Raw genomic sequence first — 19,647 nt, forward strand, 5'->3', positions numbered from 1 at the left:
CCTCGCGGTCTGACTCTTCTCTCCTAAAGCCTAGGCAGGGATCTTTTACTCGCGAGAGTTCCTTCATCCTTACGCTTCAACTGCTGAAAACCGAAAGAAAAGAAGAGCCTCCAGACTCTTAACAGCCGCCCGACCCCCACCCCTGGCCTAGCACCTCGGTGTTGCACGTGTAGTTGTTGTGGTTTTACGTCAAGGGGACCCGGAAGTGCAGTCACTATGGGTCCCGCCCAAAGATGGCGGCGCCCAGAGCGCGGGACCGTGAGCGGCTTCTGTTTCTGCTGTTTCTAATTGTAACCTTGACCTGTCCTGCGGGGAAATGAACCAGCCGGGGTTCGTGGTCTCGCTGGTGGTGAGTCCCGGAGAGTGGGGTAGTTTTCTCGGACTGCGGAGGTCGGGCCTTGAAGCCCGTGACGGCTTCTCTGCCCTTGCACTTTCTTTCGGTTTTGCGTCCCGGGTCACTGAGAGCTAGATCTGGGACCCAGCGCGTGGCTGGATCCCGGGCAGCCGCGGTGCCTAGCCTCGAGCCGTGTCGGTTCTGCCAGACATCAAAAAGAGGGAACGAGGGCTACTCTGCTTATGGTCTTCTGCATGCTCGTTTATTTAAAGAGAAAGGAGCTTCCATTATACACTATAGTCACTTTAAACTTGGGAACTAAAGAAGTCTGTGTGTAAACAAAAACAAAGCCTTAATCAAATCGCTTACAGTCCCACAATCCAAGATTACGGTTGTCATTTTGCTGTATCTTTTACCTGTTTTAAGACAATGACAAATCCATCCATTCATTCAGTATACAATTAATCTGCTTATTCAGCTCCCGGGTTTAGGCCTTGAGGAACATGAGCACAGATAAGTTGTGGAGTCAATACAGAGTTTTATTACATAATTCCTTCAAAAAAATTATAATGGCAACACATCGTAACATCTAAAACTAAAAACAAACAAAAAAATCCTTTCATATATTTTGGGGCTCCTGTTTTATCAGGTCCAGTAGAGGATAATTAGGTGCAGCAGTGAATACGGTAGATTGAGTGGCTGTTCAATGGGGAGGAGCCCCAGAGGCAGATAATAAACGCATATTTTTTAAGTGCCTCTCACAGGGAAAATGGAGGCCCGAAGGCATTTGTTCACTTAGGTAGCCAATGTTTGGAGGCATTTAGTGGAGATAAAGTGGTGAACAAGATAGACCTGCTTATAGGCTTAGGTGTTGGAGACAAAATAGTAAATGACTGTTGGGATAAGTGACAGGTGGGCTATGTTCAGGGCATTATGGGAATATATGTAGGAAGGGTGCCTTAGGCTTGTGGGGTGATGGCTTTAAATTTAGTTTTGTTGAGACTTATATAAGCAAGGTCTACAGTGATATAAAAAGATATGTTACCACTTGCAAGAAACTTTTCTGTCTAGCAGGTGAGTTAGCAATAGTTTTGCCAACTAACATTCTTGTAATAGGAGCTGGGATACATTCTTTATATATAATATTCCATTTAATTCTTACAAACAATTGAAATTATGCTTTAGTTTTCCAACTAGAGAGAACTGGGGTACAGGGAAGTTAGATAATTTGTGCAAAACCACACAAATAAGATCCAGTTTATGTAAGTGTTGGTGCTCAGATTCCAGCCTAGGCGGTGCAACATTGGATTCCATTTTCTTAACTGTTCCTTATACAGTCTCTGAAGTCAGCAGTTGCAAAACAAAGGTGAGTGCTAGAGTTAACGAAAGAAGAGTAATTTAAAAATGAATTTTATTAAGGTATGATACACACAGAAAAGTATACTTTTTATGTTTTTAAATGAAAGTAAATCTGTTTAATATTATGATAGCATACTCCGAGGAAGAATCTTTTCTTTGTTAAATAGATAGTGGAAGTCATCCTGTGAATTTTTCTTAAATAAAACTCCAGCTCTATTAATCCATGACTGTTAAACACCTTAACTAAAATTTCCAAATAAACGCAGACAGATATGAAGCAGTTACCCTTTTTGCTTGAGCAGTCCAGAGGAAAATAGTTACAGTGCTACAGTTAACTAGAAGGTAAACTGTTAGATTGCCCAGTTTGGAACATAGCATACTAAATTTCAGTCTCAAATTGTACTAAATGTTCATTGTTAGTGTGGCACATTTTGGTCTAGATGTGGATTAATGCCAAGACAGATCAGAGTTTGTTACAAAAATAATAATTACTGTTGCTTTAAATATATATATATACACATATATACGTATATATATGTGTATATATATATATATATTTTTTAAAGCAACGTTATTATTATATTAAAGCTACAAAGGCAGTTTTCCCCAGGAGGAATTTTAAGCACCAGTTTGGGGTGTGCTGAGTAACAAACATGAGGCTCTCCACGATGACGTGCTAGTTTATACTAAAGAAAAGAGTATTTTAAGGTGTCATCTAATTCCATCTTAGCCTAGTTCCCACAACAATAACAGTAATTGGATGTGTTGAATGAATGTGATAACCACATCCCAATCACGGCACTAGTTGTATCCCCCATTACAAGCTGGTGGGTATGTGAAACCATTGTGAGACCATTGGCATAGTTAAATGCTTCAGAAATGTCCAGATCTGTAGCCAGCATCACTTTGTGAGATACCCCATCCACCACAATCATCTGCTTCTGACCATAATAGATCACACATTGGGCCCTCACGTGGAACTTACTTGTAAATGATGCAGGGCTTTTATATGATCCAGTGTATTATATCTATGGATGTAGAAAGGCCACCACAGAGGCAGAATATCTGTCCTTCTACTAAAGTTTCAACTGGAAGATAAACAGATCTGTAAAACATTTCCAAACATTGGGATTTCCATATTTTCAATGATATTCATCATAAAAGCTTGGGTAATTACTTGGGTAATTTGTTGGCTCTGATGATTTCTTCTCAGTATTGTACAACGTGTTGAGAATAACACACCTTTAATGCTATAAGAAGAGTCATAGTCTTCACAGAATAATGGCTGTCTACATAGTCACCCATCAATAGATAGTGTTTTTTTTGTTTTGGTACTGGGGATGGAACTTGGGTCCTTGTGCTTGTGAGGCAGGCGACGGAACCACTGAGCTAAATCCCCGGCCCGTGAATAGATAGTTTTATCTGGGGATTTTTCACCAATTTTGAAGAGTTCCATAAAGCCATGAAATTGGCCATGTGCATCTCCTTAGATGTAACAGGACAATGAACCTCTTGCACATTTGGTTCTTTTAAAATTTCCTTAGCCTTTTTGCACAGAGTCAGACTTGGTTCTCATTCAGCTGGTCCACTGGTCCAGCTCTTTGATGAACACCTTGTTGTCCTTTGTGGCCTGCACCCCTTCCCTGCTGTGTATTTGTAGAGGGTTAAATTAGAATCAATGAGTGGAAGTTGCAAGAAGTTAGGTTTCTTTCCAGCTAAAGGAAAAAACATTTTATTCTTTCAACACATAGTTTAGGGGGACTACCTTTCCTTTCTTAGTTTTCTTTTAACGGAAGAGAGGGATATTTAGAAATTTTCAGTGTTTGATAATTTAATGAAATTTTTTATTTTACAAATAAAATTTGACTAACATTTATAAAATGCCAAGTAAAAGGTAAAACTTACACCCCAAATGATCTCACCTTTGTAAATCAGGTCTCTCTTAGCTGTTTAAGCAGATATATTATTTGCCCTCTGCCCTGTTACTTGCTTTAGAATTCCTGAAATATATGATCTCTGCTTTCAAGGAGACAGATGTTAGAGGGCTGGGGGTGTATTTCAATGGTAAGCTGCTTGCCTGTCATGCTTAATGCCCTGCATTCAGTTCCCAGCACTGCAAAACCAACCAACAAAAAACCAGTTACTAGTTTTGTTACTGCAACTATAGATGCAACTGTTTACTGAGCCCTGTAACATGTGCTATGTAGCTTTTCCATAGCTGAAGTCATGTAAGTACAATTTGGTATTCATCTTTTAAAAAAATACTTAAGTTCAAATCCAAGGATCATAAAGCAATTTGAACACTAACATTGCTCTTAGGTTTTTGAGTTGATACTGAACTATTCCTGCCATGCCTTGCATGATTTGTTTTCTGTTGAGTCATTCCATGAGTGATTTTTGACCAGAGCAGACTTTGAGAGAGCTTTTAATTGATTACTGCTAGAGAAAGATTTGATTTTAGAAATTTTAATATGTGAATTTATTAATTGAGGTTGTAAATGGAACCTTTAGTCTTTGGTAAAAGACTCCTTGGTTTTTTCATGGTTTTTAATATTGGCATACCAATATTGATATCAGTAAACTTTGAAGGATACTTATAGGATTCTAAAAATAATAGCTTGTATATATTGATAGTAACATAATTTGAAAAATAATAGCTCATTTATATTGAGAATTGGTTAAGAGCCAGGTATTTTGCTGAATATATAACAGGTTCATTTAATTGAATGTAATTCTCAAAAACTCAAAAAGTGTGAATACTGTTTTCCCTCAATTTGTAGATGGAGAAATACAGGCTCAGAGAGGTTCAATAGCTTTCTAAGGAGACCCAGTTGATATTGAGCAGGTCTGTCAGTCTGATCCTAAATCAGTATTTTTAGGCAATTTTTAATCTGGAACAGTTTCTGGAGAGATGAAAGAATAGGCAAGTCAAATTCTAGAACTATTATTGCATTCTTGAAAATTACTATACTTATAAAATGAATACATAGTTCATTAGGAGGTGATGATAAGAGGAGTTTTGGAGAATCCTCCTTGAATATGTCAGAAACCTATCAGTGTGTTCACAAAAAGCAAAGAATAGCAGATACTTTCAGTCACACAGGTACTGTAGCAAACTGGGAACAGAAACAACCAGTGACTACTGTAGTTTTTGAGCATTTACTCTTTTGGTTTTGCTTTTTGTTTCAATACTGGGGATTGAACCCAGTATTGCATATGCTAGACTAGTGCCCTACCACTGAGCTACATCTCCAGACTTTTTTTTTTAATGTTATTTTGAGAAAGAGTTTTGCTAAGTTATCAAGGCTGGCCTCAATCTTTCTATCTTCTTACCTCAGCTTCCCAAGTAGCTGGGATTACAGATGTGTGCCACCACACCTGCTGAACACTTACTCTTTTACAAAGTGTTTTTTCATCACCTTAGAGTTCTATTTGGGAAGCTGGGCTATGTAAGTGGTTCTGAGTTAGATATTTAGGAAGAAAAAGGAAATTGACTTGGCTTGTATTCTGAAGGATCTTCGTGTGAGACATCACAGTACCTGTGTAAAATATAGAGTCACTGAAGTAGCTTTTAATTCTGACTGGGAGATTGGAGACAGCTTTATGAGGAATGTGGTATTTGGTTGCAGTCATAAGAACAGATAGGATTTTTGACAAGAATGTGGGAGTGTATAGGATGTGATTGAAAACTGTGGTGAATATTTACATTTAAAAAGTTGTTGCAATAATTTACCTCAGTGCTATGAATTGCCTGCCATTAATCTCCATCAGAATACTACTGACCTTGAACACACTTATCCCCATCCTGCTTGTCACTTTCTGAAGTAGTTCTGGAAGTCCTCATTTGTGTTTTCAGTTGTACTGTCATGGCTGCCTTAACGTCCTAAATCAATGCAAAACATACCTTTAATGGTCCTTTTGACTTTGGAAATGAGCCAGAAGTCACGTGGTGCCACATCTGGTGAATAAGGTGGATAAAGATACACTGTTATATCTGTACATTTAGATGATGCTTGGCAGCAGCATTCACTGTATTTTTTTTTTTTTATCACATCTTGTAAAGACAGTCGTGAAAGAGGACTTCCAGAACTGCTTCAGAAAGCAGCAAGAAGGATGGGATAGGTGTGTTTGAAGCAAGAGGGAGTATTTTGATGGGGATTAATGTCAATGTATCTTTTACTGTAATAATTTTTTTAATTTAAACATTTGCTGTATATTTTAATCATCTTTTTTTTGCTAGTTAAGTACAGATTAACCTTGTTTATTTAAAAGCTGTGTAGCAATCCATTATTTGAATACAACATAATTTACTTAATATGACCCCTTTAGATGGACTTTTAGATTTTTAGTGTTTTTGGGGTTTTTTTTTTAGTATTAAAAACAATGCTGTAGCCGATATCCTTGTGTATTTGTCGATTTACATCTGTGGAAGCAGTGTTTAGGAATAAAATAACTAGATCAAAAGGCTTGATTGTTTAAATTTTCATTTTGCCAAATTGTCTTCCAGTAGATTATAATGTTTCCATTATAAGTGCCTATAAGTATTCATGTTTTTAGTTTTTTCTAATTGAGAAATATTTTCATTTGATCATCAATTCATATTTCTCTGGCCATTTGTATTTTTCTTTTTTCCTTTTAGAGAGATGGTGTCCCGCTATGTTGGCCAGGCCAGCCTTGGACTCCTAGGCCTAGTGATCCTATGGCCATCTCCCAAATAGCTGGGATTATAGAGATATGCCACCATACCTGGTTTATTTGTATTTTACTTTGAGGAGTCACTTAGTCCTGTCTTTTGCTATTTAAAAAAAACTCAGCGTGTTTTTTTAAAAAGTTGATTTGTAGTACCTTCTTAGTAGTCCTTTTCATAGTTATTGAATGCCTCCTGTGTGCTGATTCAGGGAATATGAGTAAACAAAACATAGATCTTAGAGTCTAGTAGGACAGACATTGAACAGATGGTCAGATCCTCAACTGTATCATTAGAATTTTGATCATGGCCTGGAAACAATGAAACTATCTAAACCTAAAGTGAAGGAATGGGAAGTATCTGTACCACATCCTTGAAATGAGGAAGGTCAGATGACATGGAGAGGTTAAGGTGACAAGGAGGTAGTGACCATAGTTCAAATAGTGGCACTTGTAGATGGAAAGGTAGATGGAGTCTAGATCTTCCAGAACTACAAGGCTCTGCTAATCTGGGCTTTTGTTCTCCATCTTCAGGCTGTTGGAAAGTTTGGAAGATTTATAGGCTGGAAAGTGGTAAAGTGAAATTTGCACTTTACTCTGTATGTAGTGCAAAAAGGGCAAGAAGTGCTACAGGGAGAAAGAATGGCAGGTGGAGAAGAAGTGATGACAGAAGGCAGAGGCAACAGTTCTGCAATGAGGATGGGTTTGGATCACAGATAGCCACTTGGTTGTGGAAGAAAGTAAGGATGTCAGGGAGGAATGGTTCCCCTGCGAAGCCATGGTGATTTTATGGCTGATTCTTTTTGGCTGGTGGCCTGTGTTGATGTTGCTAAGTCAAATTACATGGTTTGGTTTTGTCCTGAGGTTAACCAGTGAAGATTTTTTTGTCATCATGATAGCTTCCTTTATAGCTTGTGTCTAGATGTCCCCTCAAAGCCTTGTGAGCTTATAGGTGAGGCTTTTCAGAGGTGGCTGGATCTGGGGTGTGTGATGCTGTGATTAAGTGTGTGATGCTGTGATTAAGGGTATGTGATTACTAAATTAGTCCACTGATTGGTTTGGCATAGTTCTGGGTTGGATAACGGGAAGGCCCTCCTTGGGTGTGGGTGGCACCACCCAAAGGGTGGGTAGCCTGGAAAGGATAAAAAGGAAAGGCAGGCTGCTGCTGCAGCTTCCTCGCTGCTTTGCTACTTTGTTGTCTTCCTGGCTCCTCTTCATCATTAACACTTTCTCCTCTGTGATGGCCCTCTGCCATGCCACCTTGACTTGGAGCCAGCCAACTGTGAATTGAAACCTACAAACCATGAATCAGAGTAAATCATTTCTCCTTTAATTTTGGGTGTTGGGTATTTGTCTCAGCAACAAGAAAAGTAACTAAGACACCTCCTTTTAAGAAAAAAGGCTTTTTAGCTTATAGTTTGACCTTTTAAATTCCCATGATAAGTTCAAAGCACTAATTAAACACTTCCATTCTATAGCCTTCCAGCATTTTTTGCATTTATTAACTTAAGGTAGTGTGTTAGCTTTCTGTTTCTGTGATTAAATAGCTGACATAACCAACTTAAAGGGAAGAAAGATTTTATTTTGGCTTCTGGTTTCTGAAGTTTCAGTCCATAGTAGTTTGGCCAGATTGCTGAGAGAGGTTGAAAATCATGGTGCAGAATGCATGGTGGAGCAAAGCTACCCACTCCATCCATGGCAGCAGGGAAGCAGAGTGAGAGAAGGGGTCGGAGATTAATCAGCTGATGAGGTTAGTGCCTTCATGATCCACTCACCTCTCTAGGCACCATGTCTGAACCTTGCTGGACTGGGGATCAAGCCCTCAATGCAAGTCTTTGGGGGACACTTCATGCTTAAACCATGACATGTATTTAAACCATGGTCATATATTTTTCTGTGTTTATGATTTTGAGACTTTGATAAATTGTTATGCTATAGCACACTGTCTTAATTACTTTTCTATCATTGCTGAGACAAAATACCTGACAAAGGTTTATTTAGCTCACACTTTGTAGAAGCTTCAGTCCATAATCAGCTGGCTCCAAGGCAGAGTGGCACACAGCAGAGGGGCAACAGTTGATGGTGGCAGAAGACAGCAAAAGTAACAAGGGTCCTTAACAGCCTCTTTCTGCCCTTTTTATATTCCATCTCGGATACTGGGATTAGGGCAGTGCCAAAGAAATCAGTAGACTGATTGAGTAATCACACCCTTAATCCCAGCATCACGAACTCTAGATCCACCTCTGAAAAAGCCCTATCTAAGACTGTATGAGGCTTTGGGGGGGACATCTAGACACAAACCATGATGCACACCTTGCTGGTTACCTGAGTTATTCTCTTTATTTGGGTTTTGTCTAGTTTTTTATTTATAATTTTACAATTTTTCAGTGTAAGCTACCGTAAATCTTGAAACTAGTCAATTGCCTGGTAACTTTTTGGATAACTGATCATAATAAACTTCTCAGCCTAAGCAGCAAAAAAAAAATTTGGTAGAGCTTCTTATACTTCAGTTGATGTTGACTTGTACAATTATGTACAAAACAATATTGATGTAAAATTAGAGGCATTCTATAACTTTTATATTTAAATCTTAAATATGTTATATGCCTAACTATATAGGTATTCTTATTCTTCTGGTTCTCTATTACTGTTTTGTTTTTGTTTTCATTCTCATGAATTTAAATGACCTCTAATTTAAAGAAGGTTGAAATCCACAGAAACAGTAACTTTTGATTTGTATTTTGCTAGATAAGTAGTTTGAATCTGGTCATTTTATTCTTAGAAGATAAAAATTGTTATGAAAGAAGTTTTAGAGAAGCAATGCATGTAAAGTAGCCAAATAGATTACAAGAGTAATTTATTGATTAAAATTTAGCAGCAGATAGCAAGCATTTCTCTGAATCTTCTCTTAAGAATGAAGAGAAAATCACAATAAAGTATGGAATGTTTTTAAGTAATCAGTCATATCATACATTCCCATTAGGTTTTATATATTAAAGGCAGAGAAATATTTCATTTACTAACTTTGATTTTATAAAAATCCTTTTAAAAATAATGAAAAATTACAAAAGAGTGGCTGTTTTACTTTCCTCTATTACTTGTGGACCTTTGCCCAGTAGTGAGAAAGGCTACCTTTATATCCAGAAAGAAAATCCACGTGACTGATTGCTCTCTTACTGTTTTTGTGATGGGATTTCATGATATTCACCTTGGCTGGTCTTGAACTCTTGAGCTGAGGCCGTCCTCCAGGATGTCCTGGCACTACAGGCACATGACTACACCTGGAGCCTGGTATTCTTTTGGTGTCAGCTCCCTTAGCACATCTCTTGCTCTTTTTGGTGACATCTTTTTAAGTTATGTGCTCAATAGACCTGTGTGGTCTTTGAAGTTCTTTCATGTTTTTCAGGTTGATCATGTGGTATTATAGTATTGGTAATTATGGTAATATACTTTTCTAGTAAACTGTTTTTAGTAATTTACCTGTGTCAATTAAAAATAAGCATTATTGGATTTCTCATCAGAGTATTTCATTTTTCCAGTTAACTCTTACAGTGGTTTTAAAGAGGTGCAGTATTTGCTAAGTATCAAGCTTTGCACCACGTGAGAATTTTGTGAAGTCAAGGGATGGAAACAACTGAATTTGAGATTTGCCTGTGTATTTGAATGGTACCGATTCTTCTTTTTTTTGTGGCATAGAATATGTAGTTTTTTAATGTAAATTTTTATATTTTGAAGAAGTAATATGTTCACATCGTTAAGAATTCAAAAGATAGGACAAGTTAGCAATTCAGTTAAAATTACTATGTGGGAATCACGTTGAGTTTTTCTCTACACATTTCTTCCATCTGCTAATTGTAGTCTGGTTTCAGTTCACATCTGTAAATGATGCCTTTAGTGTATTGACCTTTCTTTGACACACTTTGTGATAATTTTCCCAAATTTCTTCTTTTCTTTCACTAAAGTATAATCAATTATAAAATATTATGCAGGTATTTCACTGTCGTCCTGAGGCACAAACTTAGTTTTTAATCAGTTTTTAATTTATAGAATGTCTGAGGTAACATACTTCTTGGAAGATGATTAGATGTGGCCAGCTCTTTTTAAAAATGCTGTTTTATTTACTTAATTTTAAAATTATGAAGGAATTCCCGTATATAATATGCAGTAGAGAGAATACGATATTAATCTTTAGATGTGTGATTCCTAAAATACAGATCTAGATGGATAAGGAATATTTGCTGTTTCAGATTGCAGATCTCAATAAAAAGTTTTTTGATACAGAGTCACTATATTAAAGAAAGAAATGTAACACTGGGTCCAATTTGGAAAGATCACCAAGATAAATTGTTCAACAATGTTGAGAGTATTGCATGTTTTATACCATCTTTTATTTTATGTATCTTTATATATATACATTTTTAAAAATTTGCTTGTTATGTACCCAAAGTAAGTTTGGAAGGATGCAACAAAAAATCAATAGAAGTGACTGCCTTATTATCATTAGGATTTTGTACTTTGTACCCGTTACCTTTCTGAGGCTCTGAGGCTTCATGTGCATATGAGCACATGCAGTCTTAGGGATTGAATCCAGGGCTTTGCAATGAGGTCCATCCCCATCTTTTAAAAACTTTTTATTTTGAGACAAAGTCTCACTAAGTTTGCTTTTCTTTACAAACATTTTTTTAAGCCATGACTATATTAAAAATTTAATTTTTTTTAAACTTTGCACTGAGCTATATCCAGACCCTTTTTACAGTTTTTTTTTTCAGTACTGGGGAGCGAACTCAGGACCTTCCACTTGTGAGGCAGGCAGCTGCACCACTGAGCTAAATCCCCAGCCCCCTTTTTAAAATTTTGAGACAGAGTTTTGCTAAAATGCTCTGTTGCCCAGAATGGGCTTGAATTTGTAATCCTCCTGCCTCAGCCACCAGAGTGCTGAAATTACAGGCACATACCAGTGTGTTTGACTTGTTTGTTTTAAAAATACAGTGGACCCTCAAGATACAACTGGCCTGACATGAATAATTTGGGTTAATTAGGTTAAAGGAAGATTCATCTCCCTCTTGTCATCTGTAGTATGTACCCAGGTAAACTTCCAGATCTCAGCTGTACTGACTTATAGCCAACCCTCCCTCAGGAACCAATCAAGTTCATAAGTCATGGGTCTGCTGTAAGTATAATTTGTTAAAAATTATTTAAAAATTAAATTTAATACAAAATTTATAGTTTGCAAATATAGCACAATTGCAGTTGTTTTCCTAGGAAAATCTCTAGATTAAGGTAGTCCTTTGGCTATTGCAAAGAAGTTTAGACTAAAAAATATAAGAAATATGTTTGTCTTCAGAGGTAATGGCTGACCTGAGAGTTACAAAATCTTCTTACAAATTCTGTATTTAGGGGTAACACCTGACCCATGACCTCCACAGGGTTAAAGACTTTTTTCTTCTATCTCTGTACTAAATGACAGAGTGCTTATTTTATTGTAATTTTTTTTTCTCTCTTCCTTCCCCTTTTAAAGGCTGGTGGGGTAGCAGGTGCCTCTGTTGACCTGATACTGTTTCCTCTGGATACCATTAAAACCAGGCTACAGAGTCCCCAAGGATTTGAAAGGGCTGGTGGTTTTCGTGGCATATATGCTGGTGTGCCTTCTACTGCTATTGGATCCTTTCCTAATGGTAAATACTGTATTTATATTCTCACTGCTATAAAGTTAGATAATGGAATTTGTTTTCAGAATGGAATATATGTATTGGAGTTTATCTTCTGAATTTATTTTCTATTCTTTAATCCATTTTTGAATAAGTAGATTCCATTACAGTATGCTTTAATTAAAATGAGTAATCTTTTTTTTTTATTTTGGTACCAGGGATCGAACTTGGATCCTTGCGGTTGCGAGGCAGGCAGCAGAACCACTGAGCTAAATCCCCGGCCCTACATTTTTTGTTTGTTTGTTTGTTTTTGGTACTGGGGATCAAACTCCCGACCTTGTGCTTCCAAGGCAGGAGCCAGAACCACTGAGCTAAATCCCCAGACCAAAATGAGTAATCTTTAAATAGTGGGTTTGTTAAGATTCCCAGTCAGAATTCTTTTCTTTTTCCTTAAATTCTTTTATTGGTACATTTCAGGTATACAGTACATTTACATTTATCATTGGGTACTTGTACCTGTGCATGATGTATCTTCGTTCTTATTTTTTCCCATTCCCTGTCCTCCCTTCACCCGCTCCACTCCTCCCTATTTTTAAAGACTTTGTTTCCATTTTTTCCTTTTCTCATAATTTTTCCTTTCCCTTCTTTCCTTTCCACTTCCCCTCCCACTTCCCCTACTCCTGTGGTCCTTTTCTTCCTATGTCAAATTATCAATTATTCATTTTAATCATTTTAATCCTTATTTACACTTTCCGTTTCTCACACTAGAGAAACTATTCAGTATTTACACATGTGGGTCCTATTTATTTCACTTAAGAGTATGGCCTCGATATGGATCCATTTAGCTATAAATATCTCTAGTTTCTCGTTTTTATGGCTGAATAGTACTCCATTTTATAAAAAAAAAAAACCCACATGTTCTTTATCCAGTATCCAGTTGATGGGCACTTAGCCTGTTTCCAAGCTTTAGCTATTACAAACTGTGCCGCTATAAACATGGGTGCACATACATCGCTGTGGTATGATTCTTTTAATTCTTTTGGAAAGATACCCAGCAAGGGAATAGTTGGGTCAAATGGGACCTCTAGTCCTAGTTCTTTGGGGTATCTCATACTGATTTCCACAGTGGTTGCACCAGTCTGCGCTCCCAACAACAATGGAGGAGGGTTCCTTTCTCTCCACAACCCTGCCAACATTTGTTATTGGTTGATTTCTTGATAGCAGCCATTCTTTGTGGGGTGAGATGGAATCTCAGTGTTGTTTTCATCTGCATCTCTTGAATGACCAGTGATGTTGAGCATTTTTTCATATATTTATTTGCTGCTTTTACTTCTTTGTCTGAGAAATGTCTGTTCATTTCAGTTGCCCATATTTGAATTGGGTCTTTATATTTGGGGGGTCTGATTTTATTCAGTTCCTTATATATTCTAGATAGTAGTCCTTTGTCTGAGGTACAGCTGCTAAAAATTTTTTCCCACATTGTAGGTCTCTTAGCTCTGTTGGTGGTATCTCTTGCAGTGCAGAAGCTTTTTAATATGATGAGATCCCAGTTGTTGATTCTTTGTGCTAGTTCCTGTGCTACTGAGGTTTTGTTCATAAAGTCTTTTCCTATGCCAGTGTCTTCAAGACCCAGTCAGAATTCTTTTTTTTTTTTGGGTACCGGGGATTGAACTTGGGTCCTTGCGCACTTGGGTCCTTGTGCTTGTGCAGCAGGCGGCAAAACCACTGAGCTAAATCCCCGGCCCCCAGTCAGAATTCTTAAGATTTTATTTCAACATCAATTTGATTAGAGCTGTGATTCTGAACCTTGTCTGCACATTTGAATCTCTTGGAGAATTTTAAAAAATAAGAATGCCTGTGGCCCTCCCCCAGAAATTTGATCGATCTAGGCATTGCCTGATTATCAGGAGTTTTGATAGCTTCCAGGTGATTTCAGTGTGAAGTTTAGTTGGATAACCATTGCTGTGGATATGCCTGTGAACAGGAGAGTGTAAGAGGCATTCGATCATTCACTCTTAAATTGCTCTTAGATGAGCAAGTGTTTCTCACTAACATTCCCCTTCTAATGTGTTCTGTTTTGGTTTTGAAGTCATGTGACTTAAGGCCCTCTCTATAATCAGTATGATCTATTTTATTTAATCCACTTCTTGGTATTTGATGCTTTCTGTGAGTGCCCGTGTGTGTAGGCACACTGGGGATGGAACCCAGGGCCTCAGTCACACTAAGCGGGTACTGTACCACTGAGCTACGGTATGTCCCCAGACCATGATGAGTGTGCTACTGGCACGCCAAAGTAAACTAGGTCAACAAGCAAAAATGACAACACAAATCCAAATCATGGGTCTAGGAGATTCATAAATTCTGGGGTTTGCATTCTCTTTTTTCAGGATAATTCATGAGATATTTTTCTTCTTAAGGTAACCTGACATTTATATATGCCCAGTCTTTGAGCACACCTTTCACATAAGATGGGGAAAGAGAAAAAGTGTTTCCGTCTTTTTATGTCTTTCTCTTTTTCCCCTTCCCCTCAGCAATCTGTAGAACAGCAAACTATTTTGGGGTTATCCTTGAACTTTTTCATGTCTTAGTACTTTCAAGAATTTGTTCTAACAAGTCCTTATTAAGCATCTACTCTGTCAAGCATGGTTTTAGTGTGGGAGAGGGAGTGGGTTTGTTCACATTGGAACGACCCGATCACTATCAAGTTTTAACTACAGATGCCTGTGAACAACCTTTAGAGATTGTGATTTAAGTTCTCTGAGGTGTGTCCTGGGCATTGGCAGTTTTAAAAAATTCAAAAGTGGGGCCAGGGATTTAGCTCAGTGGTTCTGTTGCCTGCCTTGCAAGTGAAGGGTCCCCAGTTTGATCCCTGGTAACCCCCCCAAAAAATTCAAAAGTGATTCCAGTGTGCAAACAAGGTGGAGAATCTTTGAGCTAAGGGATTACTCAAGCATATGTCATTAAATCTCTTTCTTTGGGTGACCAATTGTTAAGATTTTTTCCTTCACATAGACTCATTTTTCTTTAAATATTTTTCTTTTGCATTTTGCACATAAGGATTATTGTCAGTAAGTATAATATTAGCTGTAGTATATAGGGTACATGATGCTATCATTAAGATCACACGACTATTTTACATGCTTCCCCCTGGAGTTTAGATATAGAATGTGATTTTCTCTGTGTGCGTGTGTGTGTGTGTAGGTGTGTGTAGATGATATTCTTCTTGCTTCACTTTCCTTTTTCAACACCCACAGAACTTTGGTGAATGGAGGCTGCAGGAGAAGAATTCAAATCCTAGGAATTCAGAAAGGGCTTTATTTCTTTCTACGTATTTTGAATGATGGTGGTGATGGATGCTGCTGCTTCTCCTTCTCCTTCCTTTTTCTTTGATGATACTGGGCATTTAATCCAGGATCCCTATACTACTGAGCTACATCCCCAACCCTTTTTAAAAAAAATTTTGAGATAGGGTCTTACTGAAGTTGCCCAGCCAGGGCTTTAACTTGGAGTCCTCCTGCCTCAGCCTCCCTCAGTGCTGAGATTATAGGTGTGTGCCTAGTTCATTTTGGATCCTTTCTTTTCTTTTGCTGGTGATTAAGGTTCTAGTCTAAATATAGAACACCAGTGTAATCACAATGGCTGTGGACGTTTTTGATAATGGGTTCTACAGAGGTGAGAGGTTGGGATGAATGGGATTGAAGTCAAAAGAGAAAGAAAGGAAGCCTTATACCCTTTTTAGAAGAGAGTGGAGAGAAACCATAGTTCTTTCTGTTTTATTTTGGACTAGAAGTGTGTATGTATTAGCCCACCCCTTCTTTGGTTTAATTTGCTCAGAGCCTCACTGGAAACTTAACAGTATGATCATTTTTAATTAGTGGAGCCTTTTTGGACACCCTCTGTTGGGGAAGGAGGGGGGTTGGAACTTACATCCCTAAAGATACAAAAATATATAGTCAGAAAGTTTTATAAGCTTAAAGTAGTTCCAGGGACTTTTGACACTTTCTCCCTTTCCCCTGGGTAGGGATGAGGTGGGTGTGGGGTGCATGTAGCTGCAAAGCATACAGCTGAGTGCCATTCAAGATGTTATGGATGTATATTTAATGAGTGGACCTAAGTGGCGAAAGCTGTGTCAAGAACAATATATAGGAGTGAACTATGTTTGCTATATAAGACTGCTGAATTGGTAATTACTTATCTGTAGCTAACATACCTCCTTGTTTGGCATATTAGCATCCTGAGGATCCTTTATAAACTTTTTGACTGAAGAACTCACTTTCTCTATGAGGCTATTTTCTTGAGTGTTTCAGCCTTGACTGTGATATGTTCTAATACCCTTCAAAAGATAAATTTTTAATTTCTTTATTTTTCATGGCTAATCTTTTATAGCAGGGATAAACATCTTTTTATTAACAGTACATAGCAAATTTTAAAGCCCTCATGTGCAGGTATGATTAGCTCATGGTGATAGAGGTAGCTTTTTTAAAATTTTAATTTCCAGTTTTAATTTACTAGTTGATTGTTTTCTTGTGAAGGTGAATTAATGTAGTAAAAAATAGCCACGGTTATTTTGATTAACCAGCAGTAAAACACAGCATAGACATTTTATTTAAGTTAAGGTATATGTATACACACACATGTGTATGTATAAATCAGTTTAGATGATTGTCTTAGACCATGTATAATGATAGTTTGGATCACAGAAACCTATATCCTGTTTTAAAAAGTTGACTGCTAGGTGGTGCACGCCTGTGATCCCAGAACTTGGGAGGGCGAGACAAGAGGATTGCCATGAGTTTGAGGGAAGCCTGGGGCACAGAGTGAGTTCAAGGTCAGCCTGAACTATTTGGGAAGTCCCTATCTCAACAAAACAAAACAAAATAAAACAACTAAACTATACCAGGTAACTTGTCAGCATGGAATTGCTGGGTTAGCTGATAAGCTCTCTCATGTTTCTGCATTTTTGTAAATCCAGGCTTGGGCCTATGATATGGGCTCTATAAATTCTGAAAAAATGTTAGGATAGAAAAAAAAACTATGCATTTATTATCTTTATCTGTTATCTCATAATTTAATAATTACTGTCAGAATCTTTTGAGAAATCGTTTTATATATATTTAAACTTTGTAAAAGATTGGCTTGTTTTAAATTTCAGCTGCTGCATTTTTCCTCACCTATGAATATGTGAAATGGTTTTTGCACATTGATTCATCTTCATATTGGATGCCTGTGAAGCATATGTTGGCTGCCTCTGCTGGAGAAGTGGTAAGTAGCAAGTTATGTTTATGAAATAATTCAGAAATGCAAATAGTGCATACATTTTTGGTATAAATATTTATTGTTTAAATTTAAATTCATTTTAAGTGATACGTAAGAAAATAGAAATTGTACGTATTGATGGGGTGTCATATAATGTTTTGGTACATGCATAGATTGTATAATGTTTGAATCAGGGCAAGCATATTTATTGCCTCAAAATTTATTATTTCTTTATGGTGAAATTTATTTTATTTTAAAAAATCATTTTTTAAATAATGAAAGTCATAAATCTCAAAAAATGTACCTGGATTAAACATTACAAGTTATAAAAGCTAAAGTCTTATGATGGAAGAAAAATCCAGCTGTGTACTACTTACAAGAGACAGTTCTAAAGCATAATTACACAGAAAGAATGAAAGAGATGGGAAAAAAATCCTTGTAAATTGTGCTGGCTTTGTTTATGTCAACACAACTGAGTTGGAGCGACTTGCCCCAGGATTCTTTCTACAGGATAAAGTCAAGTCAGCCACAGCTTTGGAGGAGATTCATCAGGTGGTAGGGGAACAGTGGCTGCGTTTGTGCTCCAAAGGCAGGGTTGGGTGCTGTTGCAGCTCCTGCCCCTTGTCTCTGATCTCTGCTGGCTCACTGTGTTGACTTCAGTGTACTTCTTGAGTACCCATCTTTCCCTTTATCTGCTCCAAATTCTGGGTCAGATATCTGGGCTCTGCAGTAAAAGGTCCAGACCTTTAGTATTGTTTGTTGTCGCCTGTAGGTTGGTGAGAAATGGGTACAGTGGTACTTCGATTCATAAACTTAATTTGTTCTATGATTTTGAAAAAGATGGCCAGGTTTGTGTTAGTGTGGGAAAGATGGCTGTGGTTGTGTTTGTCACTTGATGAAGAGTTTGCAGACAGAAACATTTTGCCAAAAGCTTGTTAGTGAACCAAGTTGTTTGCAAACAAAAGCGTTTCTGAACCAAAGTACCACTGTATGTGTTCCAGTTTGTCCTTGTTTTTCTCCACTTTACCTTTCTTTCCTTCTTGACTACCTGTCCTCTGAATTCTTTCCCAACCATGGATGCAGAAGCAGCTTTTCCATACAAAGTACCTCATCAGCTCCCATGATTGCTGGCCAAATCTCTTTAGAAATCTCTTATAAGAACTTATAGAGTGGTTTTACCTTTCTTATGAAACATTAGTGAATGCAGAATACCAGCTGAAATAGAGCTGCTAGAATAATGTTGATATTGGCCAAAAAAGACTTAAGGCAACAAAACAAACAGACCAGTATATAGTGATATAAGAACGATTCTCCTGGGAGCTATAATAAGCCTGGAGCTGTAGTGAATAACACAGTCTCTGGTTATATGAAGCAAAAACTGGCACAATGGGCCAGGGATTTTGCTCAGTGGTTTCACCACCTGCTGCGCAAGTGCAAGGACCCGAGTTTGATCCCCGGTACCAAAAAACCCCCCAAAACAAAAAACAAAATTGGCAGAATGATAAGGAGAAATCAAACTATAGTATTGGAGAAAGTCATATCTCTGTTTGAAAGCATTAAGACTGGTCAGGCATAAACTTATTAAGGCCATAGAAGATTTAAACACTGCAGTGGACTGGTCTGATGAATGTATATAGAACTCTGCACTCATCAGTTAAAAAGTATACATTTTCAAAAGTATTTTGAGTGTTAACATAAATGAACAACCCCATAGTCTACAAAATAAGCTGTAACAAATGCTATAGAGACAGTATCATATGTATCATTTTGCAACAAAAATGGAAACAAGGTCAAGAAGATAGCCAGGCTGTCCATACCATGTGTTTAGATCAGAGAAGAAATTGTAATGTAAATGATAAAATATTTTAAATAAAAAATACATAGTTGTGGTTAAACAACAACCAGTCAACCAGAACGAATGCAGAGGAGAAGGGTATAATAAAAATAGGTTTCTCCACTCCTCTCACTAACTTACCTTTCTCTCTACTCTTCCTGCTTGATACTAAGATACAGCCTCTATTAATATTATTTGTGTGTATCTAGAAAGTGTCTACTTTTTACTAGTGTTATTGTCAAACCACAATGTCTGACACTTCTGTAGGCGTATTTATACCCCTAGCCTTGTGATGAGTAGGTGCCTACCAGGGATGGCTACGTGTTGTTTATCAAGCAACATCTTTTTTTTTTTTTCTGATTAAAAAAGCAGTAGTATGTTTGCATTAGAAAAAAACAATAAACCTTTATAAGATTATGATATATGGTAGTTTTGTTTTTTATGTGCTTTTATTCTGTTAGGAAATATGTGCAACATTCCATAAACAGTTTTGTAACTTAACGTTCTTTGCTTAAGTGAATTGGGGTTAA

General features: G+C 37.4%; 1 protein-coding gene and 1 pseudogene across 8 annotated transcripts in view; one reads left to right on the plus strand and one right to left on the minus strand.

Moving 5' to 3' along the window:
- Window positions 1–145: 145 nt before the first annotated feature.
- Window positions 146–19,647, plus strand: part of Slc25a26 (solute carrier family 25 member 26) — a 169,037-nt gene continuing 149,535 nt past the window's right edge. For 5 of the 8 annotated variants that reach the window (XR_015439137.1, XM_004854168.4, XM_004854169.4 and 2 more), the window contains exons 1-3: window positions 159–349; window positions 11,898–12,054; window positions 17,180–17,289. Coding sequence is in view for 7 of the 8 variants with exons in the window: in XM_004854168.4 (XP_004854225.1) it covers window positions 317–349; window positions 11,898–12,054; window positions 17,180–17,289 (300 nt within the window). In the remaining variant the exon portion in view is untranslated. Of the gene's footprint in view, window positions 350–11,897; window positions 12,055–17,179; window positions 17,290–19,647 lie in introns of all 8 variants that reach the window. The other 3 variants (XM_021266014.1, XM_087181334.1, XM_087181335.1) reach the window with 1 other exon arrangement.
- On the minus strand, window positions 2,254–3,308 carry LOC106010140 (serine/threonine-protein phosphatase 2A catalytic subunit beta isoform pseudogene; annotated as a pseudogene).

This window comes from Heterocephalus glaber, unplaced genomic scaffold (assembly GCF_053883595.1).
Source record: "Heterocephalus glaber isolate CG9 unplaced genomic scaffold, H.glaber_assembly_v1.0 deba00001472, whole genome shotgun sequence".
Lineage (NCBI taxonomy): Eukaryota > Metazoa > Chordata > Mammalia > Rodentia > Bathyergidae > Heterocephalus > Heterocephalus glaber.